General features: G+C 36.9%; 1 protein-coding gene across 2 annotated transcripts in view; it reads left to right on the top strand.

Moving 5' to 3' along the window:
• The window catches only part of Cals (calsyntenin 1), a 485,573-nt gene that overhangs the window by 409,331 nt on the left and 48,665 nt on the right, over positions 1-27,577 (top strand). For both annotated transcript variants that reach the window (XM_090387185.1, XM_090387184.1), the window contains exons 8-10: positions 15,479-15,657; positions 23,317-23,443; positions 27,422-27,576. In XM_090387185.1, coding sequence (XP_090243311.1) covers positions 15,479-15,657; positions 23,317-23,443; positions 27,422-27,576 — 461 coding nt within the window. The remainder of the gene's footprint in view (positions 1-15,478; positions 15,658-23,316; positions 23,444-27,421; position 27,577) is intronic.

The following is a 27,577-nucleotide window of genomic DNA, read 5'->3' as shown; positions in this document are numbered from 1 at the left end:
CAGTGGTAATTTGCATCTGGTCGTGTAAGCCAAAGTGATAAAGTAGCAGTTATGGGACATAGTAAAAATATCATGGAGTTTCAAAAGAGCATAATTGTGGGAAATCGTGCGTCAGGTTGTTGTTATTGTTGCTATTTGGTTTTTAGGAGCATTAGCAACTAAGACAATTTGCTCCGAGGATATGCGGTGGTCATTCCCTGACCTTTCCGCATCCTCCGTATTTGGTGGTCAGGGGCTCGAACCTCGGTATAATCAAGAAGCGTGTGCTACGCACTGCCGCGCCTGCCCACCTGGCTACAGAGGCGCCCGTGCATCAGGTACTTCCATATCGGAAACGGCACATCTTGTCGGTTGCTTATGCCCACTGTGGTAAGGTGTACAAAGAATAATGTCGAACGGGTCAATCCACTTCCTGTCGACGGAACTGTAAAGGATTGCGCAAGGTGGTGACAACGAACGGTGCAGTGCATTGTACGGACTGAACGGAATGTCACTGTGTGACAGTTGACGTCGCAGTACAATATGGGGAATGCAAGAACAATATCCCAAGTGACAATGCGCCGCACACTCAAACGTTATGGGATTCCATAGTAGACGACCCAAGAGACATCCTCTCCTCACCGCTTATCGTCCTCGAAGGCGAATGTTGTTTTTCAACAACACGTTGGTTGGATACTTAAAACGAGTGTACTGGTCGGATGAGTCCAAATACCTGATGCAACACGCTGACGGACGCCATCGTGTGTGGCGCAAGCAACAGAGTCCATGGACCTATCGTGCATCTTATCTAGGCAGGTGGTGGACTTATCTAGGCAGGTGGTGGTGGTGGTTGCTTAATATGGGGCAAGTTTTGCTGGCAAGGACTAGGACTCTTGGTGCCTATGGAGCAACGTTTTACTGGTGAGGTCTACTGTCAGCTCTTAGGAGACTATGTGCACCCTCCCTACCATGTTGCATTTTTCCGAACAGAAACTGGGGTCTTCGAAGACGATGATGTGCCTTGTCATCGGGGACGCACTGTGCACGAGTGGTTCGAGGAACATAGTGAAGATATTATCCATCTTGATTTGCCTCCAAATTCGGCTGACCTCACTCCAATTTGAACACCTGTGGAACGTTTTGGAACGGGAAGTGAGGCATATGGACACGCAGCCGTTATCTGTTACCACACTGTGGAAAGCCTTGCAGGCAGCATGGATGTAGATCCCTACGGACGTCTTCAAACATCTAATGAAGTTAATGCCTAGGACAGGGGTCGGCAACCTGCTGCTCTTTAACTTTTAGCCCACATGAAGCACAATTTGAAATGGAGTTAAAGGATTTAAAAATCAAGGACATGTAGAGTGCAAGACTAAAAATGCCTTAAAACAAATTGAGGATTTGGAAAGGCAAAAGGTTGCCCTTGCAATTTCTACACAAATGGACGGCGATAGATGAGTTGAAAAAGCAAGACCAAATAGTGTTCGATGCGTGGAGCAGCTTACCGGACAAGTATATAAATTTGAAAATATTTCCGTTTGAGCTTCTCTCAGTTTTTTGTTCGACGTATTTCTGCGGGCAAATATTTTTGAACATGAACTATATTTAAAGTGACCAGACGTCCCGGATTATGCGGGACAGTCCCGGATTTCAGTCGTTTGCCCGCATTGCAAACTGTCCTGGATTGGACATTGAACATATTGCAAATGATTAGCATTGTTTGCCGGGAACCAATGGTACAACGGAAAGAGTTTTTTTCCGTAATAAATAAGGTGTGGACGTCAATAAAAAAACACTGACCGTAGAAACGCTGAAAGCAATACTGCAAGTTAAGTGCAATTTTGCTAATTTTTGTGAAGAATTTTACGAAGAAATAGCAAATAATGAAGAATTATTAAAGAAAAATTCACTAAGCGGAAAAATATATTTAATTTCTCTTGTTTTTATTGTTAAAAGAAGTATGTATTTTTATTAGTAGTATTATTTTACAGAAAAAAAAAAAATCTTTTTTCACTAAACAAAAATGAAAGTCGATTAAAAACATGACCCCTCTAATAAGTGTTTTTTCCCCCTTCTAATGACAATATTTCTCAGTTCATATCCTTAACGCAACCTTCTGTTCGTCATGTAGCGTAAAAGGAACCATACCTTTCCTGACTTAAAATATTATATTTCAAAATTTTAATATTTCTTAATATCCTATACATTATATTTATTAGCCTGTTTTTATTTGATCTAAATTCAAAACATCATTTTAAATTCAAAATGAAGACAGATTCTCTACAAGAGAAAATCACAATAAGTTTGCATTTGTCCGATTTTACGAATATTAGCGGGTCTCGACACACAAGTTGTCTGTCCAACATGAAGGGTAACTATACTGAATTTCAGCTTTTGTGTGAAAAAAAAAAAAAAATATATATATATATATGTATCCTATATTTTTTTAATTTTTATTTTAGAAGTTTAGTTCAAAGAAGTATATGTATTTAATTTATATTTTGTATGTGTATATTGTTTCCAGTTCACATTGACTCCTTTCTGACTGGTCTCAGAAAGGAGTCAATGTGAACAGAGAGTACCTAAAACATTTACGATTTGCAGATGACATTGTGGTCATAAGCCACGATCCCAAAGAATTAGAGGAAAATCTTAATCAGTTATGCACAGTTAGTAAGGATTTTGGACTAAAGATGAATATGGCTAAAACAAAAGTAATGATGAACAAGTATGCCACAGAAAGGGATATAATGATTGAAGGAGCAGTAATTGAAAAGGTGGATTCATATATATATCTGGGACAAGTTATTAGCTGTAATAATGATAAATGGCTGGAAGTCAAGAGAAGAATAAATTTTGGATGGATAGCATTCAGGAAGTATAGTCACATACTGAAGAGCAATATCCAAGTTTGTCTGAAACGTAAAATAATGAACCAATGTATACTCCCCACCATGACTTATGGAAGTGAAACTTGGGCACTCACCAAAAGAATGGAAGAGAAGCTGAGAACTACACAGCGAAGAATGGAACAAATTATATTGGGAATCAGACTGTTAGATAAGAAGAGAAACACATGGATTAGGCAGCAAACTCAGGTAAAGGACATTCTTATCAAAACTAAAGAACTAAAATGGTCTTGGGCAGGACACATAGCTCGAAGACATGATGACAGATGGACTAAGAAAATAACAGAATGGTACCCAAGAGGAGCTAGAAGAAAACCTGGAAGACAAAGGCGGAGATGGATAGATGAAATTCACGAGTTTTTGGGTAGTAAATGGATGGCCAGTGCTCAAAACAGAAGGAACTGGAAAGTTGCTGGAGAGGCCTTCATCCTGCAGTGGATTGAAAATAGCTGATGATGATTGTTTCCAGGGGGTCATAACCCCCCCCCCCCAGATGTCCCGCATTGGAATACTAAGGATGTGGTCACTATATTAAAAATAAATCAAGGAACAATGCGAGTCTCTCGGTATGTTTAAAGATGAAAAATACGGCATACTCGCCTGATGTTGAGAGACTCGCTCAAGAAGTTTAGAAGCAAAAGTCACATTAATTCGTACCTAATTAGATGTTTGTTACGTTTTTTCGGTATTAATAAATAATATTTCAATATATATATATATATATATATATATATATATTTTTTTTTTTTTTTTTTAAAAAAAAACACCTTCACACTCTATTCCATTTAAAAAAAAAAACTCGCCCCATCTTGAGCTGAGGTGCTGCTCTTCGGATTCCCCCGTTTTTTTTTTAGTTAGATCAAAAATGGCTCTTCACCTTAAAAAGGTTGTCGACTGCTGGCCTAGGCTAACAGTGGCTGTTATCCGTGCGATGGTCCAAGCACGGTATTAGGTAAAAAAAAAAAAAAAAAAAAATGTAAATTGCAGCCATTACAACCCACTGCAGGATGGAAGCCTCCTCAACAATTCATGCTGCACATAAATTGCAGCCATTACAACCCACTGCAGGATGGAAGCCTCCTCAACAATTCATGCTGAGGGAAATGAACCATAATCTGCCACGCTGGTCCAGTTCGGGTTGGCAGATCGACCGTATTTAGCAGTCAGGGGCTTGAACCCCGGTCTACTCAAAGAGCGTGTGCCGCCGCACTCCGGCTCCTGAGGCCTTTACGGTATTAGTTAGGTGGTCATAATTCAGCGATCATTTAATTGAGTGTATATAGAGAAAGGATAGTGTATGCAGTTGCAGTTAAACTGAACGGCTGCTTAGGGAACGTAAAACTATAAAATTTTATTAAGTGTTCTGTAATTATATAATTTTCATAATTAATGCTAAACTATGCTTAGTTTTCACTTCTTCTCACGGGAAAAAAAATCAATTAATTTAAGAAAAAAATCGAACGCTCCTGAAATATAACGCACTGCGGGTATAAACTATTTTGCACTGTCTGTTACTGGTATACATAATTTCTCCAGTATCTGTAATTGGGGTTTATGCCTGTTCCGTAAATTTGTAAATAAAGACAACTTTTAGCTGTCTTTCGGGACCACCTTTCCTATTACTTTATATTTGATAACGGTACCCTCAGATGGGACTCGGATTGTAGGAGAAAATTATAATTTCCAACTACATTTTATATCAGTAAACTGTACAAATTTGCATACGTACGAGATGTGAAGTGCGTTTTAATTTAATATTAAAAATATATATTATAATATGTATGCATAAAAATAGCAACAAGTCATAAAATAAGAGCTGTACAGTTAGTTAAAATTGCAGTTTTATTTAAACAGCGTAATGCACGCTAATGTTAAAAGTAACTGTTTTTAAAAGGCCTGCTGAGGTCATTGTCCTTTTGTCCCGAACCTCTATTTCTAAGATAAGTGAAAGGTAAAGTGTTGTTTACTGTATTCTTTCAAACTGGTTTTTATTGGCAAGTAGCGCAGTTTGGTTTCACACGCTGCGCTATTCTTAGAAGGATTATTCGTCCCACCCACCTTGAAAATATATTTGGGCACACGGACAACAAAATACACAGTGCAACTTCCCACTCAAAATTAAAAATACTGGTTATAATGAAAGTTGATTATCATTCATTATATCGAAGAAAGCAAGAGAAGAAGAGCGGGGGGGGGGGGGGAGCAGCAGCTTATTTTTGATTGCATGAACATGATCAGAAGTAAGTCGCCGTAATATCTTAATTTAAACGTGTATAAAAGAAGTTAAAACATATTCAGATACTATTGAACCACCAAAAGAGCCCATAGGATGAAAATATATTTTAAATATGTATAAGAAATACAAGGTAGATAATTACATGAGCAATAGTAGGGTTTTAGGAGCATCAGCGACTAAGGCCATATTGGTCCGTGTCTACTGTCTGTAAATTGCGTATTTTCTGTGGTCGGTTTGCTGGTCGAAAAACTCAAATTTCCGAAAGAAAAAAAACCATGCTACCCTCGCCTGAGACCGACTAACTCAGCCACGTTATGATACATATTTTTCCGTCATCCGTAAAAACTGTTATTATTAGAAATTTGTATCACTACTTTAGAAAATATTTACACTAAAATAAGGTCCCTCTTCGGGTTTTGGTTTTTAATGGCGCATTGGCAGCTAAGGCCATCCATCTTCGGGTGAGACCCCCCCCCCCCACTCAGATCTTTTCCTCCCGATGTGTGGAGGACGGCGATTCTACCAACTGTGCTTCACACGAGTGCTAGGTAAGTACAATTATATTAGGTGTTTTATAAGAGTAATGCACAAAACAGTTAATTTAAAATTAATTTATTTTATATTATGATTTACATTAAAAACCTTCGATATAGTCTTCTTCACACCTTATGACTGCTTCCCAACGTTCGGATAATATCTGAATGTCGTTTAACTGTCTGCTGAAGTTAAGCTGGCTGATGCGTTGGTCACTGTTGCACTCAAAGCTTCTAAAGACAGAAATCTTTGTAAACGCAACGGTTCCTTGAGCTTGGGGAATAGATCTTAATCGCAAGGACTCATATCTAGACTGTAAGGCGAAGGTGAAGTAGTGCTTCCAATTTTTATTCGCTGAAAACAAGTTGTACAGACTATGTGATACGAGGCCTTGCGTTGTCATGGGGTACAGTACTCCAGCTTCCAACATCTGTGGCCGCTTCTCACGAAGAAATGTTGCATAGTAGCACATGATCCGGATTTCAGGAAGGCTTTTGATACAGTTGCACATAAAGACTGCTATATAAACTGGAGCAATGTATCATTAAGGGCAAGTTACCGCAATGGATAAAGCGATGGTTAGGTGTAAGAAGACAGAGTAGTTGTCAGTGGGCACTGTTCTTCGTGGACTAATGTTATTAGTTGAGTTCCCCAGGGTTCAGTGCTGTGCCAATTGTTGTTTTAAATATTTATCGGTGATACTGATGATTGTATATCGGGCTTAATGTCTGAGTTTGCAGATGATACAAAGGTTGGCAGAGTGGTTAAGGAATGTCATCAGGGTGAGCTGCTGCAACGAGATCTAGGAAAATTGGGTCGATGGGCTGAGAAATGGCAGTTGAGGTTTAACATTGCAGGGTACTGCACACGGGTAGCAGTAACCCCAGAATAACTTATCTACTGTGTGGTATACTACACTCGTAGTGAGAATGAAAAAGACCTGGGGTAATTGTGCAGTCAGATATGAAGTTTGCTGAGCAATGCAGACATGCTGCCGCAGAAGATCATGGGGTAGGGATCACGTCAGTTCGTTGTACGATAATTCGTTACATAACAATTCGCTGTATGCAACAGTTTGTAGCTACGACAATTCGGTGAATTCTGTGTATACCAAAGCAAGACAGAAAATAAAAACTTTTTTTTTTTAGGAGTGTCTGTTAAAAAAAATGATACGGACAGGTTAAAAGTTGGGATACAAGACAATTCATTCGCACTTTACTTTCACTTTGCTGTAAGTTGCATTTTTTAGGAAATACACATGCTGGGGGAGGGAGAGAGTTTCCCACAGACCAAAAGTAGAGATCATTAATGGATACTGGCTGGGTAATGCGCATCTGCATACGTTCGGTTTGCAACCGCGCTATAGTTTTTATTGAAAGAAGTTAGTTGCATTTTTTTAGGAAATAGTGATAATTTTCATTTCTGTTTTATCACCTGGTTTCTACGGCTGTAATTTTCTTCTGGCTTCCCGCCCCTCAATCAATTCATGCTTCTATTCAATTGAGTAAGTATTTAAAAATAATAATAATAAATAAATAAATAATCGTATCTGGATTAAAGGTGCTACAGATATGGATGGAGTCATGCTGCAATAGGCACGTGCTCACACTCCACCCTATCTATGAGAAGGATCAGCGCGAATCCTTTTACACTAAATAAATGGATAAAAAATGTATTATTTGCTTTTTTCTATATTTCTGCATTCCTCCTTTCACTTTTTTTAATTTCTGCTCTGTGTAATACACCGAATTGTCGTAGCCACCAATTGTTATACACCAGATTGTCATGTGCACCAAACTGTTGTACAACGAATTGTCTTACAACAAATTGACTGGACCTATTTGAATAACATATTCACTGTATTCGGAGCCTAGTATACAGTACTTTTTTTCATATAATGGAAGAGAATTTTCGCAGGTTCTATGTGGAGTAATGCTACAAATGGTTTTTTAACAACGCGCTTTACCTTGTCAGAGCGGTAAAAGTCCGAAATAAAGTGAAACGTGTTGATAATTCGGGTGTTTCTCTAAATCTCATATGGAACACACTTCACGTTGAGTTGCTTTGACTCAACTTTTTATATGGTTAAATTTTTTCTCTGTTTTTAATATGTTAGAATTAGATCACTCATTAGTAGCTCTTTCCACATTGATAAAGAACTGCTTCAATATTATTAGACTGCTGTTTTTAAAGTATTGCACGTTTTTGTATTAGAGGGGGAGGAGGATTTTTTTTTTTTTTTTTAAACATACTCTTTCCACAGTCACAAGGAGTTTGTCTCGGTATTGCACTACTTTAAATCGCTGGATCTCATATCGGAGCATTCGCACTACCTAATTGATATAGGAAAGTGCGATTTTTTTTAATTAGTGTTTTTTTTATTATTATTACCAAAGGAAATGCAAAAGTTTTTATCTAAAGGTGTATGCCTCTCATAAGGAGCACTGCCTGGCTTTATCAGCAAGTTGACTCAGCAAAGCGCTACTTCAAAAGTCGAAATAGAGAACTTCCGTATTTGAAGCCGTGCGATCTTCCCCCACTTCCGTCCTTGATGGCGCAGGATTTCGAAGATGGAAAATTCCCATACCGAGCATTTTCCGTCCTCGAAAGGTATTGCTTTGGTATTACAATGCTTCAAAATAGTGAAATAGTGTTTATTTGAACCAATAAAACTTAAAACTTTTTTTTTTTGTTAGAATTGAAGAATTTTATTTTAAATAAATGCTTAAGAAGACTTACGCAATTTAATTTCTTTATAGCGTACAATAAATGGTTTTGAACGGCAGTATTTATTTTAAAAAAAAAAAAAAAAAAAGAAAGAAAGAAAAAATTGCTGATGGCCATTTGCTATATTAGAAAATTTCGATCGGGTAGCAGGTCAGTAAAACGTCCATTTTTACGATACTCAGGTTTGTTTGTTTTTTGCAATTTTACACGTGTTTTATAAGTCTGTGCGAAAATCCCTTGAGATCGGTGTTAAATTTTCCTTGATATTACTCCCATTAGGTTCTCTGATGTTTGAATGTTTATTTACTTTGTATGATAACAGCTTTTGTGTTAATATCATAGTGCATTAAATGTCCTATGATATTAAAATCCTGTCCAAGGACGATAAACAGTGTTTACTGAAAATATTGCATTTCGCGAGATATAAAAACATTAAAGAATACATCGTATATGCATTTATTAAAATAAATAAAATGAAAATTTGAGTTAATTAAGATTAAATTTTTAAAAAATTCCGTTATTTAACGGACATTTATACTAAGGTGTCCATCCTGTGGCCATTAATTTGAATTTAAACGGGAGAGTAGTATTCTTCTCCTCATTATTTCTCTTCAAAGGCATACGGGGCGGGGGGGAATACCTCTCTCTCCTCTTTATTTCGGTTTTAACCGATCCGTTTCCTTAACAGCATGATATAGTGGGAATAGTATTTCCCCCAGTGTTGCCTTTGTATAAAAGTCGAAAATTGTGTTTCACTTACATAAGTGATACCGTTATGTAAGTGAATCACGTTTCCCGACTTTTATACAAGGGCATACGTCGAAAATATTCATTTTAATAACAAGATTCTATTTTTACACAGGAGCATATTTCTCCCATATGCCCCTGTGTAAAAATAGAAAACTGATTCAGTTAAGTTGTCATTTTATATATTTTGCGATTGCTTTACAGCAGGTATGGTAGGAATAGTACTGTATTTCCTTCGTATAAAAGTCTGTGAATTAATTCATTCACATAAAAGTATCATGAGTTGATGAAAAAATTGTTTATTTTATACGTTGCCAGGTATTCTATACAATGCCTGCTTTTCATACTTTTCTGGTAACTTATGCAATATGATCTTAGTAATTTGTAACCGGTGGAACCCCCGGGTTAAAAATTGCAACGAGTTAAAAGGAATATAAAGTTACACTTGTATAAGCCAATGGAAGGGCGGTCGGAACTTTGGAAAAAAATGACGAATTACCGAGATTAAAAGCCGTTAATTAATTTAATTAACTAATTAAATTAAATAATCGAATTAATTTAATTCGATTATTTAATCGAATTAAATTAATTATGATAGTTGTTTTGTTTTTCTGGCGTATATCAAAGCACGTTGTATCATTATTGAAATATCAATGATAATGAAATATCGTACGTTACGTATCTAAAGTGACTTCTCCCACAGGCTTGACGTTGCAGTGACGTAGGAGATTAATATTTCCCAGTTATGACAAGTACGTCGAACAGTTTTCTACAACAAAATTCGTGTATGTTTAGGTTATTAAATCTATCGTCTATCTAGATAACAGATTGCCATTCTCAGGTCCAGTACTTTCGTCACCTCTGTTCCCACTCTGACCTTTGGCAGGGTGGAGCACCGGGGAAGTGAAATTTGTAGTTTTTATACTGCACCTTTCTGTATATAATATCCACATAGTATGTTAAATTCCGGTGGACTATAAAGCATTTCAGACCTGACCAGCATTTAACTGAGTATTAATGTTTAATAACTAAATTGATAACGTCAAAATGTTGTTCGCATTATATTGTGGTGAAAATGCATTAGAAGGAAATGGTACACCGGAAGTATTGTCATTAACTGCCTATCCAATACCTTTAATGCCAAACGCTCCCTTTGCTTGTACATAGAGAAAACACTTCTCGCTAGATTATTCTGAAATTCCATTCAGCTGCTTCATAGAACTACATTGGTGACGTATAACCGATCAACAACTAATAACGCAAATTATGCAGTGCGTGTTAATTACCGAAATTGAAGACGTGTGCATGTATTCTATAATAAAACAGCGCGCTTTGATGAGTTTGCATTCCATTTCAGTGCTATTGAACATCTTCGAGACATTATCAGCACTGATATTGGGTAGCAGGCTTAATTAGTGTCTTCCAAAGAACCATTGAAGCCTATAAACTTAGCGAAGTGAGCATAATATTTCTAATTAAAACTGGAAGGCTAAGCTTGATACTTTCGAAGTATCGAAATGGCATTAATCCCATCTTACCTTATTTTTTTCATTAAATTATTCAAAAAAGGATTTAAAAAATATATATATATATTGCTGAAAAAAGCTTTTACTTCTAACAGCTTTCATTTTATTTTTAGATCGTTTGGTAGAGCTACAGGTAACCCTCGTATAATACCGTTATTAGGTTCCTGCAAAATGTCGTGTTGTGCGAAACCGTGTTATACGGGACTAAGAAAAAGTACAAAAAGGGGAGTTACCGTATTTCCCCATGTATAAGACGCACCTTAATTTTGGGGCCGAAATTTTAAAAAAATGTATTACATAAAGTTGTTGAACTCAAGTTTTATTCATCATAAAATTCATACAACTCCTCATCACTGTCAAAACTCCCATCCATTAGCTTGTCCTCTCTATGTCTGATGACGAATCACTGTCTTCATATATTGCCTCGTCCTCAGTTCCATCTATGGCATTTGAAATGCTACACTTCTTAAATGACTTGACAATGATCTCAATCTTGATATTATCCCAGGATCTTTTCACCCAGGTACAAACTTCTCCTATAGTTGATTTCTTCACTCTTCCTGCTGGTATAAAATTGTCCCCAGAAGACTTCATCCATTGGTTCCATTCGTCTCTCATGGCAGCTTTGAAGGGTTTGTTAATGCTCACATCAAGTAGTTGGAGCTGGTATGACGGCTAGTTTTGTTTTTTGCTCTGCAGCAATCTTCTTTGTGTTTTTTGTTATGTGTGCCCTGAACTGATCAAGCACCAATAGGGCAGGTTTGCGTAAGAGCCCACCTGGTCTCCTGCTCCAAACTTTCTCAAACCAGATCTTCATCACATCCTAATCCATCCAACCTATGTCATGAACATGGACAGTCACTCCTAGAGGTATGTCTTCTTTTGGCATTGTTTTGCGTTTGAAAATCAGCATAGGAGGCAGCTTGGTTCTGTCGGCACAACAAGCTAGAACAACTGTATAATGGCTCTTTTCATGTCCACTTGTCTTCACAGTTACAGTTCTCATCCCCTTCTTATCAACAGTTCTGTTACTTAGGGACATAAAATGGAAGGAGGACTACGTCCATATTTACAGTCTGTCCCAACTCAAACTGATGTGTCTTCCGACATTGAATGACAAAACAATAAAATTCAAGGACCTTCTGCTCATAACTTTCAGGCATCTTTTGGGCAAGTCTGGTGCGTGTATGCATGCTTAGTCCATTCCGTTTCATGAACCTGAAGCACCAATTGTGTCCTCCTTTGAAATCAGTAACTTCTTTTTCATCAGCAATTCTTCTTGCCTCATGCTGAACCATCTTTGTGGACACAGGAATTCCAGTTGCCCTTTGCTCTTCAATCCATATCTTCAATTCCCTCTCTAAATCAGGCCATTTTGCTGACTTGCCTCTCATGGCCTTCTTCTGCCGTGGCGTTTTCAGTAGGGTTTCTTCTTCCCGTAGCCAGTCTTGGATTGTTTTTTCAGTTGGAGGAGGACCAAACTTACCTTCAGCAGCACGATTTCCATTCACTTTTGCAAACTGGATCACTTTTAACTTGAATTCAGCACTGTACGAAAATCTTTTCTGAGCCATTTCTGGGCAGAACGTGGCAAAACGTAACCTAATATACTGGTAACAAGTGCGAAACAATGAGCGCAAAGACAACAAGCACAAAAAAGTGGGAAATGCAAGTAAAAAAATCTACAACCACTGTACAAGACGCACCCAGTTTTTAGACCCCAAATTTTTCCAAAAAGGGTGCATCTTATACATGGGGAAATACAGTACTTTCCAAAAGCTAACAAAAATACTCCATTCTAGATTTCGTGTATCTTCTGCTCTCTTTAAAAAATCAGTAATCTGGGTTTGTTTGCTTTTGCTTGATAAATTTTTGTGAATTTCATCATATAGAACTAAGCATTTTTGAAGCTCCCTTTTGAACTTTGGGCCCCTTTTATTCAAGTATCTGCATTCAAAAAATAGGATTCTAATTGCTCAGCTAACGTTATGCCTTCCCCTATGCTTTTTAGTGTAAAATTTGGAAGTTTAGAATTTTCATCTGAATTGGTTTTATTTTACCTCCAATGCCATTTGCACCAAATCCGCTATGCTGGCTTCTTTTTCTACCACTAATCCTTGAATGTCTTCAGTATCATATCTTTTTATTTTTTTAGAAGCATCAGCAACTAAGACCATGTTACTCTGTGTATATTGTCTACAAATTGCGTGTGTCCTGAGGCAAATTTTCTATTTTGCTGAAAGAAAAACCTGAGTTTGTGGGAGAAAAACCATGCTGCCCTTGCCCGACTAACTCTGCCACTTTGTGAAAAAGACCAATAAAAATTCCTCCCGTCATCGACGGGATTTGAACTCGGGTCTTTTCCAGCTGGTGTGGGGAGGAGGGCAGTTCTATCAATCGTGCTACCCACGAGGGCTTCAGTAGCCATATCATCAAAACCTTCCCCTCCTACCGAAGTAGCAAGTTCTGCTATCGCACTGATTTCATTTTCTGCTCGTTCGATCATATTTCCTGAATGAATTGACTCTGGCTATTCTTTTTTTTTTCCACGCGCATTTAACGTTGACAGTTTTACTTCTTTCAGTGATAAAGCTATGATTCTGATACAGTCCACAATTGAAAAATGGTTCCATGCCTCCATTACTTCAATATATTCGGAATCAATTTTTTCCAAAATCCATTGTAACGATTTTCTGATGGAATGAGTTTTAAAGGTGTGGATATAATGCCTTGATCTTAATAAAATAATAAAAGCTTAATAAAAGAAGTTGTATTAGCCCAGTACAACTGTGGCAGTAGACACATAACTTCACATTTGGATGGCCTGGTGTGCTATCCAATAGTAATAAAACTTTGAAATCTAGATTTTTCCACGAGTTCAACAAGTACAAGTACAAATTCAATAGCAGAGAACGTAACACGGGAATTTCCCAACAAAATAAAATACAGGGATTTCTCAATTTTTTTTTTTTTGACTAGCGAGTCAGTAGCGGGGATTCAAAAAAAAGAGTGGAAACGTTGAAAAATTACATCCAGCATAATAGCAGGGTGGTTTCTCCACACAAAAGCTTAAAAATACCCTGTTATGGTTTACCGAAATTCTCAAACCATGTTATATAAGTACCATGTTGTGCAAGGATTGCCGCAATTTATCAATCATGTTAGAGCGAAACCACATTGTAGAAGTACCATGTTATATAGAGGTTGGCTGTTTATTTAATGGGCATGAAATCTTTCCCAATTAGATACTAGACTTGTTCTCTCTCTCTCTCTCTCTCTCTCTCTCTCTCTGCTTTTATGTGCAAATCTGCTTCTCTCTCTGCTTCAATATGCAAACAAGGCCAAAACTTTTTCCAAAAGTTTTGGCTTTGTTTGCATATTGAACAACAATAATGGCTGGTAATAAAGACTATTATTTGTCATCACTCACAGAAAAGGTTTCCAATCCCTGCTATTCATTGAAGGAATTTCATAAAACATGTGAGACTATAATTAGTTATTTTTGAGAAAATATTTTAATGCCACCATTAAATTCTGTTTTTAGGCATGTTAGTATACACCCAGTGATCACTGAAATATGACCACCTACCTAATACCATGTTGGGCCACTGTTCGCATGGATAACAGCTGCCATTTATCCAGGCAAATAGCTAGATGTCTGAAAACATCTGTAGGGAATCTGTAGCCATGCTGCCTATAAGGCTTTCCACAGTGTCAGAATAAATAACAGTTACGTGTCCCATTGCCTCACTTCCCCTTCCAAAACATCCCACTGGTGTTCAATTCGATTGGGGTCAAGTGAATTTGGAGGCCAATCAAGATGGGTGATATATTCACAGTGGTGCATTATACTACAGGCAAAAAAGACATCTGCAGTTATTTTGGAGCCCTGATCGGAGGGGACCCCAAAATCACTGCTTCAAAAACACATTGCTGTTTTTCATTAATATTTTAAGTGATTTTTATTGGAAACTGAACTTTCTGCCTGGTTAATGAACTTTACTTGAAGATTAATTGGAAAATTACATTTTTTTTTTTTTTTTTCCAAAAATGGTTTTACCGATTTTGATGAAATTTTATATTTAGTTCTTATGTTATATAATTTCTTTGTTTTATTGTCACAATAAAACGAAATTAAAATGTTTTTTATTAGTTTTTTTCTTTAGATGGGGTCCCCAAATTCCATTTTGCCTTTGGGCCCCACGAAGGTATAATGTGCCACTGTATATTCACTGTGTTTCTCGAACCACTCATGCACAGTGCGGGCCCAATGACTCAGCAAATTATTCATCTTGAAAGATCCCATTTTTGTCTGGGAAAAAATACAAAACGTCAGGGTGCACATGGTCTCCTAAGAGCTGCCAGTAAAAACTAAACTAAACTATTGTATCCTAGTGACAAGACTGTTTATTTGGCAATAATTTTTACAGTTATAGTGATATTATTTGTCCCACCCGGTGTGTAAAAAGAAAAAAAATCTGAGACACTACCAGGCATCCATTTAAACTCTACTGGAAGATATTAGTAACCAGGTTTATGCAGAACCTTGGATAATGGTATTTGTCTCTAAGTTGAATGTAGGCCCAATCCTTATGCTGAGTACTTGGCACTTAATAACAGCAGAAAGCCTCTCCATGACTGAAATTAAATGCAGGTAAAGCATATAAATTTTGGTTTGATTTAAATTACTGTAGCATATGAAATATCCCTGCAGTCTGTAGTATTAAAATGCTGTTATTTAATTTTATTTAATTTCATACTTAATAGAACATACTTCTTTTTGGTCATGTATTTATTTATTTTTTGCCTTTATCTATAAGAAATGAACAGACATCACTATGCTGCATTCATAAGAAACTGCCGTCTAATTCTTCTGCTGAGACGAGAATTTTACCAAGAAAGGCCAAGCGTGTTTAGGCCAGCAGAATGGAGGTGGAAGCTGGCAGAAGTTTGTGACAACCAATGGCATCATTATGCTGTCAGTGTAAACTTCCCTGAAGTAAGTTTTATTGTTTATTATTATTTATTTATTTATTTTTTTTTTTTTTTTGCATGTGTATAGTGCCATTTAAATTCTATTACTTACTTATCTGTTGTCATTCCAGCTTCTTGCTAGGTCAATAAAGAAACCAGACCTCTCCATTTCACTCTATCTTCCCACCATTTTTCTCTCTCTCTCCCTGTTACTACCAGCAAATGCTTCTCCTCTCCATGTCACTCTTCACCTGTTCTTCTCGGCCTTTCTCTTGGTCTTTTACCCTCCATTTTCATTTCTAACATCTTCTTTGTTAGTCTTTCATCCTTCATTCTTCTCCCACTTTCTCCTGAATGGCCACATTTCTTATTCTGTCTCCCCTGGTCTTCTCCCCACACACACACACACCTCTTAGAAATTTCATTTCTATTGCTTGCATAATATCCATGCCTAATATCCTTCTTCCACATTACCCATGATTCTGATCCATAAGTTATCATTGGCACATAATAAGCTCTATAGAGTATCATCTTGCACTTCTCAGGCAAAAAAAAAAACATTCTTACTTGATCTGCTCTTCTTCCTTCTTTATCTACTTGTAATTCCTAAATATCTTAAACTATCCACTTCTTCAGTCTGCTTTCCCTCAATAAAAGATGTTATCCCCTCCCTCATTCCTTGTTATTCTCACTGCATTACTCTTAACATCACTGAGCTTTAAATTGTTTTCTTTGCCTCCTCCATCCAGCTTTCCACCTGCTCCTGTACCTCCTCCTCCCAATCCCCATAAATCAACAAATCATTACCAGACATCATCACTTATTTTTTCTGTCCCAATCCTTGTCTCCACAGAATTTGCTCTATCATCCATTACAAGTATGAACAGTAATGATGAGAGTGCATTACCCTGTCTCAGTCCATTAAATTCTATTATAGTACTAATTTCAAACCAGGTTTAGCATTCAACAATACACTACACTACAAACTATTAATTTGTAATAATTAGGAGAAAATTGATGAGAACAACAACAGTAGAAGTGAATGCATATTTCTGCATTCAAATTAAACTGCAGTCATTAAAAGTGAAATCTACTTATGGGATCAAATACAAACTGATGTTGCATACACTAATATCTTGAGAGACTTTAACACTGTGCTGCATCACTTGCTACCCCCATAAGTTATGGTCTTGATGATCCACTGATATATTGGCTCTTGTATTTTCATGCAAGACCTCTAAGTTTTATATTATTTTCAATGAATAAAGAATCTTTGTTCCACAGCCAATAGTTTGTAAGGTATCAAATAATGCTGTGAACACATGACTCATTACAGCTTCTTTTAATCATTTTCATTTAACAAAAAGACATGAAATATTCATATCCAACTGCTTTTTGGTGTTGTGATCACCCCTCCGTTAGGTAATGAAAAAATGTGCCAAATAAACATGATGCAGTTAGGGGGGGAAAAAAGAGAAATATAAAGGCCTGTACTATTATCTTTAATTTTTTGTGAGTAGTTGACCCCTCATGGCAATTTTACACTTTAAAATCATTAGTATTAGTAGTGACAAATGATCCAAGGAAGTAAGCTTATTTATATAGCATCAGTGCCCCCTCTCCCAAAAAAAAAAAAAAACAACTCACCTGTCCATCCCCTGTAATAATTTGTCTAATTCTTACTTAAATTTATTCAAACTACCTACTGCCACGACACCAAATGGATGTTTGTTCCAGTTCCAGCAATCAGCTACCCTCTGGCTGAAAGTCAATTCCATATCTATCCTACAACCATCCTTCCTCGATTTAAATTTATGCCCCCGCATATGTATTGTGCAGAAACCATCCTACTGCACAAAAAAGGTGACAAAGCAGGTTTAAAAAACTACCGAACTAGTAAACCTATTGCCAGTTGTTTCAAGGCTTTCACAAAGATACTTTCAAGAAGAATAGGCACAATACTTGATGCAGCACAACCCAAAGAACAAGCAAGTTTCAGAAGTGGCTTCAGTAAAATGGATCACATCCAAACAGTGCAGCAAGTTATAGAGCTGCACAATGAATAATACAAACTTCCATTATGTATAGTCTTCATTGACTATGAAAAAGAATTTAACTCAATCAGAAAACAAGCACTAATCAATGTCCTAATCAACCAAGGTGTAGACAGAGCTTACATCAATATTTTCCAGTCAGTATATGAAAAGGCAACCCCATCAATATGGGTCAACAATGATATGACAAATTTCAGATCAACACAAAAAAAAGCATCTGATAAGGAGAAACAATCTCCCCAAAACTATTTTCTGCCTGTTTTGAAGAAATTTTTGCAAGCTGAATTGGGATAATATAAGACTAAAGATAAATGGAAATTACCTGAATCACTTACGATTTTGAAGATGATGTCATTTTCTTTGCCAATGATCTGGAAGAATTGCATCATGAAAGTAAGTTCAGTTTGAAGATGAATATCACGAAAACAGGTTATGTTCAACAAATTTACCGAACCAAAGAAAATCATGGCTGAGAGACAAGAACTAGAATTGGAAAGGTATGTTTACCTTAGACAAGAAATTTCCGCACATCTATTCTATAAATGTCTTTCCTCAATTTGAATTTATATCACCTCAGGTGAGTAATCTGAGCAAGAGGAAGAATCCCATTAGCATTGAGTTTGCTCAATCCATTCAAGGCCTTATACACCTCAATTAGATCACCTCGGCATGTGTCTAGTCTCCAGAAGCTGCAATTTGCAGAACGTAAGCCTTTCTTGGTAACACCAACCCTTTGTTCCCTTCACCAATCACGTTTCCCTTTTCTGTACTCATTCCGGCAGCTCTACATCTTTCCTAAAATGGGGCCTCCAGACCTGTATACAGTACTCAAGGTGTGGGTGGCCTGACCATTGCCTTATACAAGGAGATAATCACGTCCTTATCCCTGCTAGCAAAATTTCTGTATATCATTGACAACACCCCATAAGCTGCTCTGGCAGTGTGTCTGCACTGCTCAGAAAACTTCATAACTGACTGTACAATTATCCCCAATTTCTTTTTATTCTCCACTAAACTGAGTGTAGTACCACCCAGTTGATATGTTATTTTGGAGTTACTGCTACCCATATGCAGTACTTTACATTTGTCAATGTTAACCTTCAGTTGCCACCTCTCAGCCCATCTGCTCAACTTTTCCAGATCCTGTTGCAGTAGCATACTAGCATTACTAACAACCCTGCTAACCTTCGTATCATCTGCAAACTCAGACATTAACCCTGATACACCTTCAATGCCGAAAACAACAACGGGCCGAACACTGAACCCTCTTGGACTCCACTGATAACATTAGTTCATGAAGAGCAGTGTCCATTGATAACCACTCTATCTTCTCCCACTCAACCATCCTTTTATCCATTGCAGCAACTGGCCCTTAATGCTATACTGCTCCAATTTGTACAGTAGTCTTCCATGGACCACAGTATTAAAAACTTTCCTAAAATCCAAGTATATGATATCAAAATTATTGTTTGCATCCATTTCCTTTGTGACTACATCATAGTATCCAGTCAAATTTGTTAGACAAGACTTCCCCTTAACAAACCCATGCTGTGTCTCAACTACAACTGCAGTCTTGACTAGATGATTCTGCATTGCTTCCTTAACCAGTGACTCCATTATTTACCCTGGAACAGAAGATACACTAACAGGTCTGTAATTACCCATGTCACCCTTTGATTCCCCTTTGTGAATTGGGAACACATTTGCACATTTCCAGTTCATGGGGACCTCCCCTGAGTCCAAGGAAGCTTTTATAATTATGGCTAAGGGTTTGCTTACTTCCTTTGCTGCCTCCTTTAATATAACTGAATAGATCCCATCCACCCTAGGTGCTTTCCTTATGTTTAACTTCAACAGTTTCTCCTCCACTTTGATCTCAATTATTACAAAATCACTTAGCTCCCTGTTAGAGTTTGATAAACTTCTGGTATTCCCCTCCTTGAATAACTCCTCATGTGTGAATGTAGATGCAAAATACTCACTCAATTTATCACCTATCTGAGAATGTTCATCAGTAGTCGGCTATGTTAAGTGGACCAATGTGATTCAGCCCTTTCCTTCTAGAGTTTACATAAGGAAAGAACACATTGTTGGTTTCTTTGCATCCTTTACCAAAGATTTCTTGTAATCTGCCTCCACCTGCCTAACCTCCTTTGTGACTTGTTTACACACTAGCTTATATCTGCCATAGGCTTCTGTGTCGCCTTATAATTTATATGCATCCCATGCATTTTTTGCATTTTTCTTGATTGCCATGAGCCGCATTAATTCGTCTGATATCCATTTAGGCCTTGAACAGTATTTCTTAGTTGGTATGAAAAGCCTAGTAACTTCCAAGATTAAGTCCCTGAAGGCTTCCCACTTTGAATTCACTGTTGGTAACATTATCAGTTGCTCCCACTGTATAGAATTTAAAACCCAAAATTCACCTTTACGAAAGCAAAAACCCTTCCCCTTACCCCTGATGGTAGTTACATCTTTAAGGAAATCCCACATTAGTACACTAAGATCACTGCCACCTTATGTACGAGGGTGGTTCAATGAAGAATTGCCTTCACCTAATTCCACATATCACAGAGTCATAATATTTTGTGTGTAGCATCATGCATATCTCTGTACTAAAAGTGTAAAATTTCAGCCCTGTGTCTTAATGTTTTTCTCTTACAGAGCTGAATGTGTGACAAAGTAGCATCATGGACAAAGTTGAAGCCAGAGCTGTAATCCAGTATCTGTTCTTGAAGGGGAAATCTCCTAAAGAAATCCACGAGGAGATGACTTCTGTATATAAGGATGAAGCACCATCCTATGGCATTGTGAAGCACTGGCATAGGCAGTTTAGGTGTGGTTGGACATCGGTAGAATCTGAGCCCATTCCAGGTCGTCCCCATTCAGCCAGTGATGACGGCATGATCAGAAAAGTGGAGTAATTAATCATGGAAGGTTGCCAGATATCTGTGTGTGAATTGTCCCAGGAGGTGATGATTAGTGTGGGCTCTGTTGAAACAGTCCTTCATGACCAACTCCATTTACGGAAATTGAATGCAAGGTAGATTCCCCGATTATTGACTGGTTTTCAGAAAGCTGATCGACAACAGAAATCACAAGATTTGTTAGCCCTGTGCCAAAAAAATGAGGAAATCTTTTTCTCTTGAAATTGTCTATCCAACTTTCATCCTGAAAGTTGGATGCACAATTTGATCCTGAAAGTAAAAAGCAGTGCATGGAATGGCGACATCATGGTTCCCCTCCCCCCAAGAAGGCAAGGGTCGAAGCATCAGCAGGAAAGGTCTTGCTGACAATGTTTTGGGATGAGAAAGGCGTAATAATGACTGATTACCTGCCAAAAGGTAGAACAATTACCTATTATGCCAACTTACTCGCAAAATTAAGAGAGAAAATCAAAACATGTAGGCATGGTATGCTGTCCAAAGGTGTGAGAATGCTTCAAGACAATGCCCCAGTTCACACTTCTGAAATTGCAACAACACAAGCGGCCACTTGTGGATATGAAATACTGTCCCATACAGTCTACTCACCCAATCTTGCACCATCGGACTTCTTGTTTCCTTCCCTCAAATCATTTCTTCAGGGGACCCACTTCCCTGATGACAAGACACTCATTTATTATTAGCTATATGGCGCAAGGAAGCCTGAGGCTTATGCTGCACCAGCTAAAAAAAATTCTCGAGTTACCCTGAGAGACAGAGAGAGAGAGAGTCAAAAGTAGAAAGGAATCACCAAGAAAGAAAGAGAAGAATGATGATATCCCGCTCAGGACCCTGGGTGTGCCAAGCCCATACTCACCAGATGTGAGCCCCTGGGGTAATGCTGCACCAGCCAAAAAAAAATATTACTGAGTTACCCTGAGAGAGAGAGAGAGACAGAGACAGAGTCAAAAGGAAATCACCAAGAAAGAGAAGAATGATGATATCCAGCTCGGGACCCTGGGTGTGCCAAGCCCATACTCACCAGATGTGAGCCCCTGGGGTTGCTCTGCAACAGAGTCACGGTTCAAAGACCAACCCCCCACCACTTCTACAAAATGGTATCCATAGCCATCAATGGGAAAAATGTGTAAATTTGCACAGTGGCTGTGTAGAGAAGGACTAACACCTCTGCCAAGAATCAACAGGCTAGCACCTCTGCAGCTCGGTCAGGGCGATTCTTTATTGAACCACGCTCGTAGCATTAGCCAAAAGAGAAAAAAAAAAAAACATTTCATGCATCCATGTCCTCTAAAAGTTTGTACAGTTCCTCCTCGAATTTATTTAAGCTGTCAACTTCCACAACAACAGATGGAAGTTTGTTCCAGCAAATTAAATCAGATCACCTTGTAGATGCCTAGTCTCCAGATGCTGCAATTTGCAGAACTTAAGCCTTTCTTGATAAGAGAACCCCTTCGTTCCCCTCACCAATCTTGTCTTTCTCTGTACTCACTCAAGCAACTCTATATCCTTCCTAAAATGAAGCCTCCAGACCTATATGCAGTAATCAAGGTGTGACCTGACCATTGCCTTATACAAAGGGATAATCACCTCATTTTCCCTACTTGCAAAATTCCTGTATATCATTGATTATACCCCATGACCTGCTCTGTCTGCACTGCTCAGAAAACTTCATATCTGACTGCATGATTACTGCCAGGTCTTTTTCATTTTCTACAACCCTAAGTGTAGTACCACAAAATTGGTACATTTATCTGAGGTTACTTTTACCAATATGCTATACTTTGCATTTGTCAATGTTAAACTTCAGTTGCTACTTCTCAGCCCATCTGCCCAACTTTTCTAGATCCTGTTGCAGTAGCACAATGCCATTACTGTCATTAACAACCCTGCCGACCTTTGTATCATCTGCATACTTGGACTTTAAGCCTTCATCAATATCATTGATAAATATACAAAACAACAGTGGGCCCAACACTGAACCCTCTTGGACTCCACTGATAACATTAGTCCATAAAAGCAGTGTCCATTGATTACCACTCTCTTCCCTCACTCAACCACCCTTTTATCCGTTGTAGCAACTTGCCCTTAATACCATACTGCTCCAATTTGTACAGTAGTCTTCCATGCACAACAGTATCACAACCTTTCCTGAAATCCAAGTATATGTTATCAAAATTATTTTTTGCATACAGCTGCATCCTTTTAACCGCATCACAGTATCCAATCAAATTTGTCAGACATGACTTTCCTTTAATAAACCCGTGCTGTGTCTGAATTATTACTGCAGTCTTATCTAGATGATCCTGCAATGCTTCTATAACCAGTGACTCCATTGTTCTCCCCAGAACAGAAGTTAAACTAACAGGTCTGTAATTACTCGTGTCACCCTTTGATCCCATTTGTGAATTGGGGGATCGGTTGTATAAGCAAGAGTAAGGATGCCATTTAACTTACTCAACTTATGATAAATCATGTATGCACACAAATGAATTAAGATTATTTAAAATATTTGGGTTGAAAGTTTAATCTTAGATTTATATTTATTATTTATTTTTATTTAACATTTTCCTATAAAATATGAAATAAAAATCAAAAAATCCTCAATCAAAAAATAATCAAATTTATTCATATGCAAGAATGATTCACCATCTAATTGCATCTTTTGAAAACAATTTGTTGCAGGCTATACTTTTTGTTGATGGTCAGCAATTCAAGAGTCAGACCAATAATCCTGATATTGTGGATGATTGGCCTCTACATCCTGCAAAGGGAATCAATACAACATTTGTGGTGGGTGCATGCTGGCAAGGTGAGCAGTTGAAGATTTTGTTGTGATGTTAAATTTGTACTTTTGGATGATTTTTATTAATATGTTATTGTTTCTCGCTTATTATACTATTTAATAATTTGGCTAAATTACTAAAGTTTTTATCCAAAGAGTTGTACACCACTGGTCTGTGAACATCTTCTGCCTTCTAGTTTGTTCCAAGAAGCATAGAGAAAACCTTAGTCATTTAAAGAAATGATTATTCTAATTAATTAATTTTTCAAGTCCATCCAGTTTGCTTTACTTTCAGTTCACTGTGTCTATATTGAAGTATTACAAGATTACAAATTATAAGTACTATAATTTTAATATACTGTATTTCTTCAATTCTAAGACGCACTTTTTCCTCCCTATAAACATCTCTAAAAACGGGGTGCATCTTAGAATTGATGGCATCTTACAATCGCAGTTTTTTTGTTTTTTTTTTCGAATTTTCCTGCGCTTTGCACAGCACCCCTCACATTTTGTTTTTACATGGAAACCCAGTCTCCAAGTTTGACTGTTATCGCATTCTTCAATTCCAATGTAGAATAAAGTGGCGTGGGTGATTTCACGTGCTTTCGAAATGTGAAACCACCATTATTTCATTGTAGTGGAGCTCACTCAGCGAAAACTAGGAAGTTTGGTTTGTATCTTCAAAAGTACATAAGTGGAGTTACTGTATTTCGTTAATTTTGATCCCTTATTGCACATTAAAATGTCAAAAAGATTGCACTACAAAGCCACATTGAAACAAAAAGTTATCATGGACATTTGTCCGAACGGGTCAAAAATGAAATCGTGCAAAAACGTGGCGACTTGATTGTGATTCCTGGTGGCATGACTAGCCAACTGCAGCCACTCGACGTTTCAGTCAAAAAACTATTTATAGATTACTTGAGAAAGGAATATGAATCCTGGCTGTTGACCGACAACCTTCTGCTGACACCTTCCGGAAGAATTAAGAAAGCACCGGCATCAAAATTGGCAGAATGGGTATCAACAGCTTGGAAGCTGATCCCAGAAAGAATAGTAAAGCACTCATTTACAAAATGTTGCGTCACCAACGTTCTCGGTGGCTCAGAAGAATCTGACCCTGAATGTGAAGTAGACTCTGATATTAATGCAGATATCAACGGCTCAGAAGATTCAGAAGGAAGTGATGAATAACATACCTACTGATAAATACCGGTACTATTGTTGTTAGTAAATTGAATTCAATTATAATAAAAATATTTGTTAGATTTATTTTAGTGTTTTATTTTATTTTTATTTTTTCTTAGAATCAAAGCTTTTTTTCTGAAATTAAGGTGCGTCTTACAATCGATGGCATCCTAGAATCGAAGAAATATCGTATTATAAGTATTATAATTTTAATATATTATAAGTTTACAAATAGAAGAAATAGCCTTTTTCAAAGTAATGTTTTATAATTATCCTTTTATTATAAAATTTTTAATTTAATATTAACCAAACAGCAAGTGAATGTATGGGTTTTAAGCATAATTTTCAACTTTTAGATCTGTTCATAAGATAAAAATTCTGGCTGCATAGAGAATATATTATTAAGTCAATTTTGAACAAAAAATTTCATTATTTATTCAACAAATTTAACAAATCTAGACTGATTTTATTTTATTTTTAGTGCGTGTTCCATTTTTGGACACTTAATAATGTAAATAGAGCCCTCTTTCTTATTGTCAGAATGGATTATATTTCACTCCTGTCAGATGTTATTTTGAGTTTTTTAACTCAGCATAGCTATTATCTGTGCTGTGAAAGTTCTGTATATGTTAGAATTTATTTGAAAAAAAAGGAAGGGGAGTCTTTTTTCAAAATTTGCATTTAACTTGTTTTAATTTTTTTAATTGTTTTCTTAAAATTCATTTTATTACTATAACCATTTTGGTTAATTTTATATTCGTTTATTTGCTGGAAAGTATCATTACGAAATCTACGTATCATATCGAAGTAAATTTTTCTTATTCTTCTACAAATATTGAAATACAATGTAAAATGTATTGGGCATCAAAGCTCTGTTTAAATTCTAATCATGTTAGAATTTAATGTAGTTAACCCCTGACTTATGGCAGTCTGGCTTGCAGTTCTTATTCATTCAGTTCATTCTTATGACATTTACTAAGGAACATTCACCAGAGTAAGTTGTCACGTCATGCTCATGATTCTTGGCTGATCAACTGGGCTGATGTATTAAATGGTTTCTTGTCTTGATTATTGTTCATTTGATGAAAGATACTAATAAAAGTGCAAGTCTAATTCAGATTTCCATGGCTATAGGGTTCATAAAAAATATGCTTGAAAAAATGGTAATTACATGACAGTGAAATGGTAATTTTCAAATGTTTTTTTGCATGTTGTTTGCATTATTTCTCTTGAGATATCTGCCCCTTAAAAATGTCTGATAAAAGAAAATCAAGTGCTGGAGATGTTTCTGTTTCTAAGAAATATAAAACCATAACAGTAGATACAAAGTGACATAATTAACTGTCTTGAAAGTTTACACCTGCAAACATTAGTTGGGCCATGTAAATTCCTGATGCATTAGTGGTGATAATCATAAAAGACAGGCTAAGAATTAAAGATTATGTTAAGGACTCTACTCCAAGCAGCAAGTGGAGCTTATTGCCGATTAAAAATTTCTTAGAATTTGAATTCAGGATCAGACTCAACACCATGTGCCCTTGGATTAAAAAATAATATAAGGAAAGGCCAGGAGTCTTTATTAGCATCTTAAAAAAGGGTAGGGAAGAGTTCTAATGCGGTAAGCACCATAATTTTTTGACTCTATTTTTCAATGATGTTTTCCAAGTCAGTATTAAATCCATATTGGTATTAGTAATGGCTATGTTGTACAAGGAAGCCTGAGGTTTATGCTGCACCAGCTAAATAAATAATAGAAGAAAAGGAAAAAGACAACCTATGCATTTCCCTCCTCCTGTAGGTAACTATCCAGCTGACCTTTAATTCTCCAAACTGTCAGCCTCAACTATGCATGTAGGTAACTTATTCCAGTAATTTATAACTCACTGGTTAAAATCCAGTCTAAACATCTCTACTGTAACTTGAATGTATGGCTCCTTGTTCTAGAATCATTTATAACCATGAAAAGTTTGTCCTCATTCGTTTTTTCATTTTACTTTTGCCTCTCAGAGCCTTAAACACCTCAATCAAGTCTCCTCTAAAGTGGCTAGTTTCCAAGCTGTGCAACCCACATGTTCAAAGTCTTTCCTCTTATGAACGCCCTTTTTTGGACCCTTTCAAGAAGCTCGATGTCTTCTTTTTTTTTTTTTTTTTTTAGGTGCAGTTTCCATGCTTGAACATAGTATTCCAAGTGTGGTCTAACAATAGGCTCAGTGGGATTATTACGACATCCTTATCTCTACTAGCAAATTTTTGATAAATCATTGATAGGACACCATGGCCTTCCATGCAACCTGTCTACAATGCTCATATAATAAATTATAATAAAACAATTAGCCTAGTCTTTAATAAGCTATATTTACATTAGTTTTGCCTGAATACAATATTACAAGTATTTTAATATAAAGATAAATTATCAGACTGCTGTGGTGGAAATGTAACCCATAATTTTAATATTGCTCTTATGGGAAAATGTGTTTTGACTTATTATATTACTATTGGATCTTATTTGAATTAAGAAGTGATTTTCAGGAATTATGTCATAAGTGTGGGAACTGCCTGTATTTAAAATTATCAAAGATAACAGAAGGGATAGTATAGGCATACCGAACTGGAATTCTAATACAGTAGAAATTAGATACTTCAACTTGATAGTTTTTATATGTCCTAGAGGTGATAAAATTTGTGATGACTTTGGCAAGGATGGAAATGGAGTAATGATAATACTTGTACCTTTTTTGTAATTCTTATATAAAAATTAACAATAGCATACCTTGAGGAAGAAACTGATTTTTGAAGAAGTTTTTTATTTCTATTTAGGCAAAGATGAGAAAATGTCATTTCACTTCCGTGGATTTTTAGCTGGGCTATCTATATTACGAATGCGCACAGAAAATCCCGAAGTGTTGTCATGTTTGCACAGATGTAAAGAGGGACTTGAAGTACCACCTGCAGATCTCTTGGAACCTGGAATGG

Source organism: Mastigoproctus giganteus, chromosome 13 (assembly GCF_048544385.1).
Source record: "Mastigoproctus giganteus isolate SK-2022 chromosome 13, ASM4854438v1, whole genome shotgun sequence".
NCBI classification, from domain to species: Eukaryota; Metazoa; Arthropoda; class Arachnida; order Uropygi; family Thelyphonidae; genus Mastigoproctus; species Mastigoproctus giganteus.
The sequence above is the reverse complement of the archived record's forward strand: the minus strand, read 5'-3'. Positions and strand labels throughout refer to the sequence as shown.